Consider the following 16,227-nt stretch of genomic DNA (forward strand, 5'->3'; position numbering starts at 1 on the left):
TAAGTTGACACATGAAATAAGTCGACATGCATTATGTTGACACAGGCATTAGTTTGACAAGAGTTTTCCAGGTTTCTTTGGTGCCTAAAAGTGTACTGCGTCACCTCACATGGCCCACCATGCTTTGGGCATGGTGCCTCGCTGCGATTGGCACGCCACACACTATTATATTCTTGCTCTGTGCCCACCTGGATAGTAAAGTATGAAAAACCATATTTAAAACATGAAAAAACTCATGTCGACCTTTTTCATGTCTACCTTTTCCATGTCGACCTAATGCATGTCTCAAACTAGTGACAGTCAACCTAATGCTTGTAGACCTAGTGACTGCATACCTTATATCTAATTACAGAGGATATAAAAGTATGCTATTATTAATTCCAAACAATCAACCTCTAGCTCTCTGTCAGTGTCAGCTCTGGTATTACACACCTTGTCAGGGTTGCACTAAACAGCAGAGCTACATTTTGTTGCACTTTGTGTGGTTTCCGGTTGTGGGTAATGCTATCACTACATACTGTAGTACAACACTAAAGCCAGTTGCAACCAGGAGCCTGACTGTCTTTGTTTATGTGGACAATAAAGTTTTGGTGGGTAAAAAAAAAAGGAAAACAAAAGAGGTCCGGACTGGGATCTCGCTCAGGGCTGCCTGGGAGGAGGACGGCGTCCGTGAAGGGGCAAAAAGAGGGGATTCCGCGCAGCCGGGCTGAGGAGGGAGAGAGCGCGTGCGTCAGGCCGGCAACAGCAGGCGCCGTGCGGGAGACCGAGAGCCCGAGGGAACCGTGTTCCGCCTGAGGGAGACCGCTAGTCCAGTCCGTGTGCCGCCCGCGGGGAGTGGGCCGTGTGCTGCTTGCGGAGTCTCTGGTTATTCGGGAGAGGAAGGATGGTCCGGGGCGCCTCCCCTCGGCACGGCCTGTGAGAGACATGCTGCCCGGGGCCCCGGACCCCCCGGGGTGGGGGAGAAGGGGGAGGCAGCCGGGCCCCGGGCTGTGGTGTCCGTCCCTACTGCTACTGCTCCCGGTTCTCTTGCCCGTCAGCAAAGCCCAGTCAGGCCCCGGGGCGCCCAGTGAGTCCGGGCTGAACGTCTACATGAGCGAGGAGGAGGTGCGGAGGCTGATCGGTGAGTAAGAGAGCGGGTGGCACAGCCTGGGAGTGTGTTCACACCGCTATGTGTCCCCTCTACCCCGACCGTGGTCACCCTCGGCTCTCCGTGACAAAGGGCCCGGGCTACCCCACATTCTGCGCCCATGTCACACAGGACCAGGTCTAACACCCCCTATTTTTCCCTCCTTGGAATTGTCTATCAGTCCATTCTGCCCCCTTTGATCTCAGAGACCGGGCATCCCCTCAATGTTGTGTGTGTGTGTGTCTCTCCCCTCCCTCCTACACACACATCCACAGGGCCTGGGCACCCCCCCCTTTGTCACAGAGCCTGGGCATCCCTCCATACCTGTGTGTGTGTCCCATTGCCACAAGGCCTGGGCACCCCTCCACCTTGTCACCAGGCATCCCACTCCATTCATCCCCTCACTAGTCACAGGCCCCGGGCATTCCAATTTATTCACCCCCCTTGACTTATGTCCCGGCATCCCCTTCCAATTGCCCCCTTCACTCACACACAGTTCTGCCCCCCTTGTCAAAGTGCTATATTATGGGCTAAACCAGAGCTGGAGGCTGTCAATCATGTGAACAATAGAATTGGTCCTGCAACATCACCCCAGAGCACAGTTTACAAACCATGCGTGGTTAACCTTTTATTCACAGTAATTCAGTTAAATACTGAATACACATTCTAAAGTAATATTCACCATTCTCACTGTTTACAATGGAAATTAGATTAATATCTAACTATCTGTACTCATCGACTGAATCATTTTAGTATTTTGAACTTTATTTACTCATGCAAACTTGTGTTCCACCAGCTTTAGTCTCTGTCACCAGGTTTATGCTCACAATGTAATGTGTACCATCAGATTTGCAAGCACAACGAGGAGAAATAAATTTAGCAGGAACAGCTGTCTAGGTGCACACCTATTCACCATTTACAGTTGTGCTGACATAATAAGCTTACCTCTCAACACACTGGGGATGCAAGGGGAACCCCATGATGTGCTGGTCAAGAGTGACATCACGTTGACGTATGCCGTTCTATTCCCTCAATGTGATTATATTTCTAGGTGTGAATCGGAAAGTGTGATGTTTTAATCTTTAAGAAATATACACTATCATTAAGCCCTCTACACACGGGCCGATATTGGCCAGTACCACTAGCTAAATGGTCCCTGAGCGACCATATCGCCCATGTTTTTAGTGTAAACAGGGCGATAAATCGTTAGGAGCGCACTCCAAAACCAGCCTTTAATGGTCGCTGCTCCTTCGATTATGGCTAAAGGTCGCTGGTGCACTGAGCGATTTGGTCGCTGAACGATATTAAGCCAAAATCGCTCAGCGACCAAATTGCACCTTGCGTACACACCTTTGTGGTATTTAGTGTTCCCCAAATCTGCTTGTTGCCAGGTGTGTATAGGATGGCATGTGTAAACTTCTGAAGTCAAGTCTTTAGCACAGGAGTAAAGAAAAGATATTGGATGCTGAAATGTTTCACAGATCGAGAACATATTCAAAATCTAAATATTTAAGTAGATTTAGGTTTTCCTTAATTGGTGGAGTTGTAATTATGATATGTCAGTTATAATACAATAATTTTTAATGTTATGAAAACCAGTTAAGCAGCCCAAAGTTTTTCTCAACTAAATTATTTTTATAGATGGTTTGTAGAATCTGAATTATTCACAACCAAAGCCAGTTATTACCATGAAACATTGTTTTGTGCCAGGGAAAAATGACCTCCTACAGCAGCAGTAATATATCCAAACTGGCATCAGCCCCAGCTTGGTGCCAGGATGTTGGGCATACACAGGCGAAATACTGTAGGTTGTGCAGCAACAAATTATGGTTGAGTAAAATATTTCTTCATGTGGTGCTCCACCTGCTTGCCCTAGGGCTGAGCGGATTGTTCCTGTTCCAGTAGTGATCACGTTTCACCGTACCTTGTTGGTATTCTCGGTGGATGGTCTTGCTTTCTTGTTAATTGTAGTCATTAATAGTTTGGATTAAATCGTGTAACCATCAGATGTTGCGATCCCACATGTGAAGCAGTTTGTGGACATTTTCGATTAAAATGTTCAACCGAGTTACCTAAATTTAGTGTATGTGTACTTGGCACCTTCATGAGTAATGTTTTCATTTGGTGGGTAACTTGTGTGTTGAACATGTGCAATTTTCTGTCTCTCGCTAAAGCTTATTTGCAAGGACCTATTTTTATTTGTATACATTAAAATGGTAGGAAGGATCCATAAAACATTCAGTGGGAAATTTACTAAGATGTGTATACTACTTCACATGTGATGTTGCTATGGGCAACCAATCAGTCTACTTATTTATTTAGTACCCTCTAGAACAGTGATGGCTAACCTTGGCACTGCAGCTGTTGTTGAACTACACATCCCAGCATCAGTTTTAGCATGGCCAATAGTAAAGGCCCCCATACACTATGCGATTTTCGGCCGATTTCATCCGATTTCGGGCCGATAAATCTGGTGAAATCGGCCCAAAATCGCATGTGTTTGACATCTGATCTGATGCGCGGTCCCGCGCGCATCAGATCGGATCACGGCGTCGGACCTGCAGAACATAAGATATATCGGAATCTGAGCCATCATGGGTGCTTTTTAGCACCCACAATGTTCAGATCCAATATATCTTTATATACAGCCCCCCTGTCTTACTAGCAGCGCCCCCGCCGCCCCGACAGTCTCTGCTCTGCGACTCCTGCGGTCCCCGCCTGCACTACCTCCGCCGGGAGCCGTCAATGCGGGGGCGCTGCTAGTAAGACGGGGGCGCTGCGGGGGACACAGAGTTGGCAGTAACAGAGCCGGGCATGAAAAGCTGTCAGCGCTGGAAAAAAGCCCATACAATGAATGGGCAGCCTGTGATTGGCTGAGCGCTCTCTCAGCCAGTCAGCAATTGGCTGAAAGAGCTCTCAGCCAATCACAGGCTGCCCATTCATTGTATGGGCTTTTTTTCCAGCACTGACAGCTCCCGCCTCCCCCTGCCCGGCTCTGTCACTGTCCCCCACAGCATCCCCTGCACGCTGCCTTAGCAGCGCCCCCCACCAGCAGCCCTGTTCTGCAGCCCCCCCCCCCTGCTCCCCGGGTTTACATGTGATAAATCAAGATGATTTATCACATGTAAAAAATGGCACATCAAGTGCCAATCTTATCAAGCTCCCCCGGGGAGCTGCCGGGGAAGCTCAGGGGGAAGTCGGGGGCAACTTGTCCACAGGACAAGTCGCCCTAGTGTATGGGGGCCTTAAAAGTGTAGCAGGGCATGCTGAGCTGTGTAGTTCAACAACAGCTGGAGTGTCAAGGTTAGCCATCACTGCTCTAGAACATGTTCCCAACCTTTTTTCTCTCCCTTACCCCTTGATTAGGCTTTACATTTATAAGTACCCCTACTCTCAATTTGAAATTTCCACCGTACTTATGAGTGGAAGTGAGCAGTATGTGTGTCCTAATATTAAGGACTAGCCGTGGACTAGTATATGGTCAGGAATCAGGTCCATCTTTGTCTGGCCGCTGGCTGTGTATTGTCTCCAGAGTTCCCGCTAATGCCTGTAGGATTAATGCTTCTTCCACCCGTGTCAGTGCGAGGCAGATGTTCACAGGTAGCTCTCAGTGAATTGCTGATTGGGCAAAAGCACGACAAGCCGCTAATGACGCTGCAGATGGAACTGGAAATGACACAACGTGGCTTGTTCCCATGTCAATGGTAGACTTCTTTTGCCATTGGGAGACACTTTCTTCTTCCGCCATTACCAATATTATTTCCAAGTACCCCCAAATGGCCTGCAGAGTACCCCCAGGGTTGGGAACCACTGCTCTAGAAGATAGTAGACGGGATCTCATTGGTTGCCCTTAGCACCATCACATGTGAAGTAGAATACACGTCTTAGTAAATTCCCCCCCTCAATGCTTTATTTATTTATTTTTTTATTCCCCCTGCCAATTTGACACAATTACAACAGTGGTGGGCAACACCATTTGACCCTCCCAGTCTGTTAAAAGAAATGATAACCTAGGATGTCCATACCTGAAATACGTAATGCACTGATTTGTCATTTACTGGAACTAGATATGAAGGAATCTCCAATATGTACTTGTTGTAATTTGGCAATTGATCACAAGAATAGCTTTGGTGCATCGTGATGCATATGTAATAGATGGTAATGAAACTCTGTTTTTCTGGTATCTCTCTACATAATTGGCTTGAGGTGGTAACTGTAATGGTGGGAGAAGCCGGCGGTGCAGGACTTTGTCTGAGAGTGGCTGTATTTTTAAAGCGGCAATCATTTACAAGGCAAAAATAGGTTGATTTTTGCCTTGTAAAAGATTGCCGCTTTAAAAATACAGCCATTCTCAGACAAAATCCCACAACACGGGCTTCTCCCACCCTGTTACATTTACCATGAGGTCTGGTAACTATACAGTGACCATTGCAGTCCTTTGGATGGGAGCAGTGCTACCTGGGAACATTCTGCTCCCATTAGTATAGACATGCTCTGCTCAGAATTGGTTTGTTTTAATTGGCGTTTAATTTTCAGCTCTTTGATCTAAACTCAGCTAGGGAACCTTACCTCATAATAGAGCTGCTGGAACGTGTGGCTGAGGGAACAAGCACTGGTGCCTCTAGGTTTTTTATTTCATTTTTTTTGTTTTGTTTTTATGTATGTGCAGAGAAGATGACTCATATGACCACATAACTTTACCACTGCTCAGTACAACTGTCTGATCTTTGCGCAGCTTTTATAGCAAACCTGCATTTTTGGATATAATAAGCAATAGAATATGGCAGAAGCCGCGGCTAGTATTTCTGAGGCCATTGGGTTCTATTCCTAACAAGACACCATCCTTGTGTGTGTGTGTGTGTGTGTGTGTGTAGTCTCTCTCACTATCCAAAAATATACTAGTAGCTAAAATGTTGCCTGACCGAATTAACCATATTGGCTCTGTGATAGAAAATGTAGATTGTATTAGTTGCGTTGTTAACTACAACCCATCTGCCCCTATACAGCTTAAAATCCTGTTTAAAAGATACAAAAAATAAATAAAAATGAGTTAATAATTACCACGGGTATGGATCATTATGTCGACAGTCAAAAGGTCGGCATGGGTTTTTTGACCCAAATGTCGACATGGGCACTGAAACATAGCACCATGTCCCCTCGAATGGCTGGCTGCGCTCGCCATGCTTTGGGCACAGTGTCTCGCTACGCTTGGCACACTATTTTATTCTCCCACCAAGCCGAAGTGGGTGGTAGGGCATGAAATACCGCCTGTCGGCTCAAAACAGTGGAAAACCCCATGTTGACCTTTTGACTGTCGACCTTGCCCATGTCAACCTAATGTTTGTGTCGACCTAATGACCGTATACAATTACCACTGTGCTAACCAATGACTAATGTAAATGATTTCATATCCTTTGTAACCTGTGTAATGTGTTCACACTATAGATGTGCAATAGGGCTAGGGCAGTGGTCTCAACTTTAATTGGATTTGAGATACTCAAGACAAAATAAACCTATTGACGAGTTAGATGCAGCCGCGTTCAACTAGCCGGGCATTTTTTTTAAAATAAAAAATCTGGCCATATGTAATGCCTATTACACATAGAGCTTGTGACCCAGCAGCCAATCACAGCTATTCTGATTGGCTCCTGATCTGGCAATGCATTTGAAGTGGCCGCTGCTCGCCGGAAGCCTGCAATCCGTTGCCAGGTGTGCTACCGGTGGTAGGACGGGTGCGGGCAATCGGATAGAGGAGAGGTGCGTGCAAGTAAGGCGGAGCAGTGGTCGAGCTACCCGGATTGCTGTGATGAGCTACCAGTAGCTCCCGAGTGACTGGTTGGCGACCACTGGGCTAGAGTCTTTCTCTGTGAGTAACTGCACAGGACACTACAACCTGCCATAATTTAATGTTTGTATTCAAACCTGTGATAAACAGCCAATGGATAGGGTTCCTTCCCAATATTCACACATCCTGTCAGTGTTTCCTTGCACTCGATAGAGTTTCAAGAGAAAACTAGTGATGTTGGCACTACCGTGACCTAATCTCCAGTCTAAAGTGACCGGAGATCGACAAGTGATATTCAATGATTTTTTTCAATACGCACGTTGTGCCCAAATAGACCTGCGTGAAGTGAATGCAAAAAGTGCTGTTTGGGTGCCCAAACGGATCACCTTTTGTACATTTCATCTCGCCACCCCACCACCCGAATGGAGCAACAATTTAATTGTTCCATTGGACACCATCTATTGTCAGCTGAGTGGAAAAACAATTGCATTCTACCCAATATGTTGCACAGTTGGATATTGCTGAATTGAATTTCCCCACAACAAGTTTGCTGTTGGTTGTTTTTAGTCAGGCCATCGCTGGTTCCCTGGAAACCTTGGCAAGTTAAACTTGGTGGTTGTTGCTTTTTCTAAATCTTCCTCAGTAGTAAATTACCTCTCTGGGTTCTTTGTTCTCTTCTGTGCTAACAAAAATATGGGTCCCCTTCAAGGGCGTAACTACCATAGGTGCAAGGGGTGCAGCTGCTATGGGGCCCAGAGCTGAAGGGGGCCCATATTTACTGTTTAATGTTTTACACACATTTAACACCATCAGTTGCTAAATAGGGGGCCCTTAAAAACTTTTGCTATGGGGCCTACGAATATCTAGTTACGCCCCTGGTCCCCTTGACCCAGCTTTGTTTTTAGTTGTTCTTCTAATGCACTTTTTGTCAATTACCTGTATATGTTAAATAACTAGAAGTGTCATTCTTATTGTGTTCTTTAATGTACACTAACATATGTCCAGTTTTTGCTCGCTAGTCCTTCCTTTTTTTTTGTTATTTTCTTCTTGATTTGAGGTTGTTCATTTGAGCAAGCTTAAGTGCTGTGGGTTTCACTGTGTTTTGTGAAATCCGGATCATATATGTTAAATCTGTGCTAAAGTATTAATATAGCATTGTGCGCCAAAGGCACTAGGTAAAGATTTTGAAAAGTTCAGATCCCCCCCCCGTGGGATGTAATAGTGATGATTCAAAGTCGAAATCAACCTAGTTTTGTTTGTAAAAGAATGAAATGCAGCTTTATATACTTAATTAGCAGAATTAAATCATCAATTTAAAAATGGTTACCTAATTAAGCCCAGAATGTGTAGAATTTTTAACTTTGAGCTGAGCTCTCAGAAGCCTGCTGAAAGATAGCTGTGTGTACGTGTCATGTCTGACACACTTGGCTCATTAGAGGTATTGTTGCCTCATTGTTTTCTTCTGTGGTATTGCTTTTAGTGTAGTTTAATAGAACAACATTGAAACTACATCTATCTTGGGGAAAAAACTGCTTCAATCCAAATTTTAACTTCTGTCCTTTGTTTTGTTCTCAAGGTGTGCATTTTATCAGGGACGAGTGGCTATAGGTTGTTACCTTTAGGGGCTATTTTAACTGCACCCTCATAGTCCAGACTAATTTAATCCCAGTAGCCTAAATTATAATACCAGTTCTCTCCCACTATAGGGCACCATTTCCAGTCTGATCAGAATGGTGGTACCTCTGAGTTGGCAATACATGTGCTGGCACCATTAGTGTAGTACAATGTGTTCAAAGTATGAACATGTGTTCATGGACCACCCATAAAGACCTCTGATAGTCCACAATCCAATGTCTTGGCAATCTGACCTAAATGCGCCATCAGAACTAGCATACAAATAAAATATAAGCTCTTTGCACGACTTTCTCCCCTATAACAGTCCATAGAAACTAGAAGGGCAATATGTTTAGCTTTCCATATACACGCCATTATGGAGCCACCTTGTTGACAACTGAGGTCCATGGCCTCCTAGAGTCTCAGCGACACCCAAACCCTACCATTATCCCAAAACAACAGTGACTTATTGGACCACTCCATATGCCCAGGTGACATCACAAGCTCAGGTGTTCTAGTTAACAGGCGCACTAGTAAGTCTTCTGATTCTATATACCATGGAAGCTAAAGAAAGCTGCACTGACATGCTGGATATTTTTCTGATATCTCCTGCATTGGATGTTATTTGAGCCAGTGTCTCTTGTCTGTTAACACAGACATTTCTGGGAAGGAGCCTCTGGTCACAATCACTAAGCAAGTCCTTCCTAAGTATTCCCAGCACACACCTGACACTGTAGACTAAGGAATGTTGAATTTTGTCACAACTTCGGTAATGGAATGTCCCATCCGTTGGGTACCCACTTTCCGTCATCATTTGACCTCTGTGTCACTATCGCCTCAGTGATTAATATCCAGCGCACTGAATAAATCTAGTTTATCGCCGGGGTCCGGGTTAGTATTCTCCGTGACGCATCGTTCAGCAGCATATCGCTGTGCAGCCTTGTATTTTGAGCGGAAAGTTCTTTGCTACGTGTGTATTCCCCATAAGTATGGTGGCAGCATCTATCATTTCCTATACATACTGCTTTTGACGCTTCACTGTTGGTTATGTGCCTAATTGAAAAGATCCAATTGGCGGCATACCGAAAGATTAGATAAGAAAGTGTTTTTCCTACCTTTATCTCCGTTGATCAGTTGATGACAGTCAAGTATTGACCACTCTTTCTATTGTCATCCTGCCAAACTAAACTGATTTGCCTTATTCTAAGCCCTTTGTTTGCCGTCTGTAGCGTATACCGTTCTCTTTAACAATAGCCATAACCATAATCTTCTACTATATCTGTTTTGAGAAAGTAGATCTGGCCTGCTCAGCAGTCATTATTATCTTTCTCATTTTTATGTGCTTCTGGAGGCAGATAAAAGCTTTTAGTGAAGATTGATGGGAGGGTCATTTTATCTTGTGTACATTTTATCTCCCATGGGATGTAGCAAGTTTAGTGCAGCTAGGCCTCTGTTGTATAAACTTCTGGTTCATGAGGACATAACTTAACTTGTCCAATGTCTGGGCAGGGTAACTTGCAGACATCCACATGCTGTTTAGAACTACTTATTTGTCACTTGTGTCCTTTTCATACAAGTAGTAACTATACTGACACCTGTGAATTAAAATACATTCTCAGGATTTTGCTCTTCACCTTTCTAGTCTGAATGTTTATATCTATATTAAGTTGAGTAGAGTCATGTGAAGTTCAATAATTGTATCATTTTATGGAGTCTAGAACAGCACAGTTGCAAAGTGGTTAGCATTTCTACCACAGCACTGGGTTCATGAGTTCATGTTTTAACTAGTGTGGAGTTTTTATGCCTTCATCTTTGTATTAGTTTCCATCAGAAGCTCTGTCTTCCTCCCATATAGTTTGTATTTGTGCAAGTCTACTAAATACTTAACCCTCACATACTAGATGACCTGCACTAAATGATATCGGCTGCTGGTGGTTGAATTGAGCATATTCACTGAATGATATCGGCAAACAATATAATTTAGTGACATCACCGGGACCCGCTGGACCTGCATGATAAGTCGAAGAGGATAAGTCGTTAACTATATGTGGGAGCTTGCGTAGTTATCGATATAAGGAATTTGGTACTTACCGATAATTCCCTTTCTCCGAGGCAGCAGGGGACACTGCAGTACTGACGTATGAGATAGAGTGGGTGCATAGGAGGAGTCGGCACTTAAGTGAAAATTTCGTCTGTGGCTGGCTCCTCCCCCCTCTATCTCCCTCCAGACACCAGTCTTAAAAACGTGACCGAGAGAGGAAGGGGACAGGCAAAGTAGAACCACAGACTGTAAACAAAGAATATTAGGTAAACCCTTCAACCAACAGACAAGCATTCATGAAACCAAACAATACAGAAAAATAATTCAATCTGTCAAAATACAGAACTAGCAGGACCCCCAAACAATCATGGCAGGAACGGTACTGCTAAAAAAGAACCAAAGCGCTGGGCGGGCGTGCAGTGTCCCCTGCTGCCTCGGAGAAAGGGAATTATCGGTAAGTACCAAATTCCTTATTTCTCCTACCGCAGCAGGGGACACTGCAGTACTGACGTATGAGATGATACCAAAGCCACTACACCCGGGAGGGCGAGTGCTGAGGATCCTGTAAGACAGCTCTGCCAAAGGAAGAATCTTCCCTGGCAAACCTATCAAACTTGTAAAACCTAGCAAAGGTGTTGGAGCCCACCCATGTAGCGGCTCTACAAACCTGAGTCAGTGAAACTCCCCTGGCAGCCGCCCAGGAAGTACTGACCGATCTGGTAGAATGGGCAGAAACATTCGGAGGAACCTGAATGCATGCTTTTGCATACGCCTCCTTAATAGTAAGGCACAACCACCTGGCCAGAGTCTGCTTCGACGCTGGCCAACCCTTCTTTTCTGCCCCAAACAAAACAAATAAAGATTCCGTCTTCCGAAAAGAAGCAGTCCTATCCACATAGATGCGTAAAGCTCTTACAACATCCAAACTTTCAGAAGACCCAGACAAGGCCGGAACCACGATCGGCTGGTTCACGTGAAAGGAAGAGACTACCTTGGGAAGAAATTTAGGATTAGTCCTTAGCTCTGCACGGTCTCTATGAAAAACCAAAAACGGAGGACGGCAAAGCAGAGCCCCCAGCTCTGACACTCTCCTGGCTGACGCCAATGCCAAGAGCATCAGAGTCTTCCATGTTAACCATTTTAAGTCTACTGAATCCAGCGGTTCAAACGACTCAGATTTGAGAAACTCCAACAGGAGCCCCAAATCCCAAGGCTCAGTCGGAGGAACATATGGAGACTGCAACCGTAAAGCTCCCTTCAAAAAGGTCTGCACCTCCGAAATGAGTGCCAATTTTCTGTTGAAAAATACAGACAAGGCGGAAATTTGGACCTTAATAGAACCTAACCGAAGGCCCTTATCCAGCCCTGCCTGAAGAAATTCCAAAAGGCGAGGTAGCTGAAAAAACGCTCTCTCCACCTTCTTCCTCTGACACCATGCCACATAAGATTTCCAAATACGGTGATAATGCTTGGAAGTTACCTCCTTCCTAGCCCTGAGCATGGTGGGAATTACTGTCACTGGAACACCCCGCCTTTTTAACAGGTCGGCTTCAACAGCCACGCCGTCAAACGTAGCTGCATCAAGCCTGGGTAGTCGAACGGTCCTTGCTGCAACAGATCTTCCCTGAGAGGAAGACGCCACGGAACATCGGCCTGAAGAAGCTTCAAGTCCGAATACCAAGCCCTTCTCGGCCAATCTGGGGCTATTAATATCGCTGAAGCTGACCCTCTTTTTATCCGTTTGAGTACCTGTGCTAACAAGGGAAACGGAGGAAAGATGTAGATGAGGTAGAAATTCCAGCGAATCGAGAAAGCATCCACTGCCCAGGCTCCCGGATCTCTCGATCTGGCACAGTAAAGAGGAAGTTGGTGATTCACTCTGGACGCCATCAAGTCGATCTGAGGCGTCCCCCAGCGCCGCGTGATGAGCTGGAAAACCTCCGGATTTAGGGTCCATTCTCCTGGATGGAAATCCTGGCGACTTAGGTAATCCGCCTGCCAGTTCTCCACTCCCGGCAGGAAGACTGCTGTGAGATTTGACGCATAAGCTTCTGCCCATTGCAAAATTGGACGAACCTCCTTCATTGCTGCCCTGCTCTTCGTCCCGCCCTGACGGTTTATATAAGCAACCGCGGTCGCATTGTCGGACTGGATCATTATTGGCAGACCCCTGAGCAGGTCCTGGGCCTGGAGGAGTGCCAACCTGATGGCCCTGAGCTCCAGAATGTTGATCGATAACTTGGCCTCCTGGACAGACCAACGGCCCTGAAAAGTATAACCTTGGGTCACAGCTCCCCAACCTCTCAGGCTGGCATCCGTCGTCAGAATAGTCCAAATGCATGGTCTGAAACTTCGGCCCTTCAAAAGATGAGAAGTTGACAGCCACCAGTTCAGAGACAGACGCGCTTCCCTTGAAAGAAGGATTCTTTTGTGGATCTCCAAGTGGGATCCCGACCACTGGGACAGAAGATTTTCTTGAAAGGTCCTTGTGTGAAAACGACCATATGGTAGAGCCTCGAAAGAGGCTACCATCATTCCCAGTAAACGCTTGCAAGTGTGCGCTGACACCCTTCGTAAAGACAAAACGAGTCTCACCATCTTTTGAATTGCTCGCACCTTGTCCAAAGGAAGCGAAACAGTCTCGTTTTCTGTATCCAAAATGAGTCCCAGGAACTTTAATTTCCTTGACGGTGTTAGATGAGACTTTTTGAGATTTAGAATCCAACCATGGTCTATCAAGAATTTGCAAGCTACCCTGGCGTGCTCTACCAGCTTCTCCCGACTTGGCGCTTTGATTAGCAAATCGTCCAAATATGGAATAACTGTTATTCCTTGGAGCCTGAGAGCTGCAATCATACACGCCATGATCTTTGTAAAGACTCTGGGAGCCGAAGACAGGCCAAAAGGAAGAGCCTGAAACTGGTAATGGCAATCGTCTATTGCAAACCTCAGAAAACACTGATGGGGTTCCCAAATTGGTACGTGCAGGTATGCATCTTTGATGTCTAATGACATCAAGAACTCTCCCTTCTCTAGAGACGCCACCACGGACCGAATGGACTCCATTTTGAACCGCTGATAACAAACATGGAGGTTTAAGTCTTTTAAGTTTAGAATAGGACGCACCGAGCCGTCCGGCTTGGGCACCACAAAGACGCTGGAATAGAAACCTCTGCCCTGCTGCGATGCAGGGACTGAAACCACTACTCTTGCGTCTAAAAGACCCTGGATGGATCCACGCAGAGCCTGACTTTCCTCCTCTTTCCTTGGCAGACCTATCCGAAAAAATCTTGAGGGGGGAGGCGACGCGAATTGCAGTTTGTATCCCTGGGAAATGCTTTCCAGAACCCATGCATCCCTGCAGTGGGACCTCCAGATTTCTGCAAACTGCAACAGACGCGCACCCACAATGGGATCCCCCACGTGGGCTGCGAGACCGTCATGCCACTGGCTTGTCAGTGGCCTTGGGATCTGGCCTGCGGGCAGTGGCGGCCGCAGTAGGGGCCACTCTGGCACCTCTTCCTCTACGGCCTCTGAAAGAAGAGAAGCCCCCTCTTGCCTTACCTCTGAAACCTGATGGGCCACGAAAGGCACGAAAGGAAGGTGCCACAAATTGGCGCTTTGGAGGCGGAGCTGAGGAGGGTAAAAACGCTGACTTGCCCCCCGTAGCCTGGGTGATAAGTTTGTCCAGATCTGCACCAAACAACATATCACCTGAAAAAGGCAGAGCTTCAACCGCCTTCTTAATCTCAGCCTCAGCCTGCCACGGCCGTAGCCAAACGGCCCTTCTGGCCACAACAGCTGAAGCCGAAACCTTTGCTCCAAGAGACGCCACGTCTGCAGACGCTTCCCCTATATAAGTGGACGCGTCTCTGATGAATTCAGCCAAGGACAATAAATCCTCCTTAGGACTGTCCTGCTCTAAGCCAGACACAAGCTGAGAGGCCCATACCTCCATGGCCCGAGCCACCCAGGCGGAAGCCAACGCTGGTCTTAACAAAACCCCCGCTGTGGAGAAGATAGTCTTTAAGGTAGTATCCAACCGTCGATCTGGCGCCTCCTTCAGGCCGACCGCCCCCGGGACTGGAAGAGTCGACTTCTTTGAAAGCCTAGAAAGAGACACATCCGGAGTAGGCGGAGCCTCCCATTTTTCCCTGGATTCAGGGGAAAAAGGATAGAGAGACTTAATGCGAGAAGAAATTTGAAATTTCTTATCAGGAACTTTCCAGATACCTAACAGCGGGTTATCCAGCTCGGCCGAGTCTGGAAAATACACTGGCGTCTTCTGCACACGCCCAAAAATAGAAACCTGAGGCGGAGCCCTCGTTTCTTCTAGATTTAAAGTAGACCTAACAGCCCTGATTAGGCCGTCTACACCCTGAGCGTCCTCCTCATCTAAAAACTCCTGAGGAGACTCCTGAAATTGTGGAGCTACATACTCACCATCCTCTAAAACCTCTAGCCCCTCATCATCATCTGAATGATGCGGAATAGCCAAAGACACCCCTGCCTTCCTCTTGGTAGCTACCGGTGAAGGAGGCTTCCTCTGTGAAGTGCCAGCTAGTGACTGTGACAGAGAATCCACAGAAGAAATAAGTGTCTTGGCCCAAACAGGCTCTGCTGCAGCCATGCTGGAAAGCTGAGACTGCATCAGCTCCCTGTCCTTCCTAGAGGCCACCAGTTCAGCAGTTAAACTTGCTAACACGCTGTGAATGGGATCCACAGGAGGCTGTGGAGCCTGAGGAGAAACTACAGATGCAGAAGCCCTTGATAAATCATAACAGGGAGCACAGAGTGAAACACCCTTCATGTGCTGTGTATATTGCCCCTTGCAGCTCTTGCAAGCATACAGCTTAACAGCTGCCTTGGAAGAAGTACCCTTTCCAGCCATAATAGTACAGGTGTCCCAGTGAAACACAAAGATACACAGGCTCACCCTCACACACACACAGAAACAAACAACACCCCTTAGAGCACAATCTCCTGAATGAGAAAGCCTAGGGCCTGGATTGTCAATAGGGAGAGAGGAGCCACAACCCTCCCAATGCGTGTGTGTGTAAAATCCTCCGTCACTTACAGTACCCCTGTAGAAACGGAAGACAGCGCTCACTGAAGACTGCACAGGAAAGTAGAAAACCGCCTGCAGACCTCTGTAGCAGCAGTCACCTCTCCTCTGCGATGGCGTCTGTGCGGAAGAAGGACCTCCCACAAGCCTTTCTTCCCGCGCCCGCCGGAGACTGACGCTGCGACGATACTGCCCGGCCAGCGCGCTCCATGGCCGCCCCCTGCATGGTGCCTCGCACCTCCTGCTCTGGACAGCGGGGGAAAACGCCGTGGACCCGTAACGCTAGCCGCAAGCAGCTGCGGCGGGTCCCCGGAGCCGATGCTCCGGTGGCTGGGTACTGGAAGGGAGCTGCATGCAGTACCGACCAGACCCTCCAGAGCCTCCAGCAAAGCAGGCACCCTGTCCAGGGACTGCCTGTATATTCACTAAAAAACGCAACTTTTAAAAATAAAATAATCAAATAAAAACCTAGTCTCCCTGAGGAGACCTTGCCGAGGAGACCGACTCCTCCGGCACTTTTTTAAGACTGGTGTCTGGAGGGAGATAGAGGGGGGAGGAGCCAGCCACAGACGAAATTTTCACTTAAGTGCCGACTC

The 16,227-nt window shown here is 46.9% G+C and overlaps 1 protein-coding gene across 2 annotated transcripts in view; it reads left to right on the forward strand.

Annotated features, from left to right (window-relative positions):
* Positions 1–619: 619 nt before the first annotated feature.
* Positions 620–16,227, forward strand: part of RYK (receptor like tyrosine kinase) — a 129,827-nt gene continuing 114,219 nt past the window's right edge. For both annotated transcript variants that reach the window (XM_083178392.1, XM_083178393.1), the window contains exon 1: positions 620–1,120. In XM_083178392.1, the coding sequence (XP_083034518.1) occupies positions 925–1,120 (196 nt within the window). In that variant the 5' untranslated portion in view covers positions 620–924. The remainder of the gene's footprint in view (positions 1,121–16,227) is intronic.

Source organism: Crinia signifera, chromosome 3 (assembly GCF_055691185.1).
Source record: "Crinia signifera chromosome 3, ASM5569118v1, whole genome shotgun sequence".
Lineage (NCBI taxonomy): Eukaryota > Metazoa > Chordata > Amphibia > Anura > Myobatrachidae > Crinia > Crinia signifera.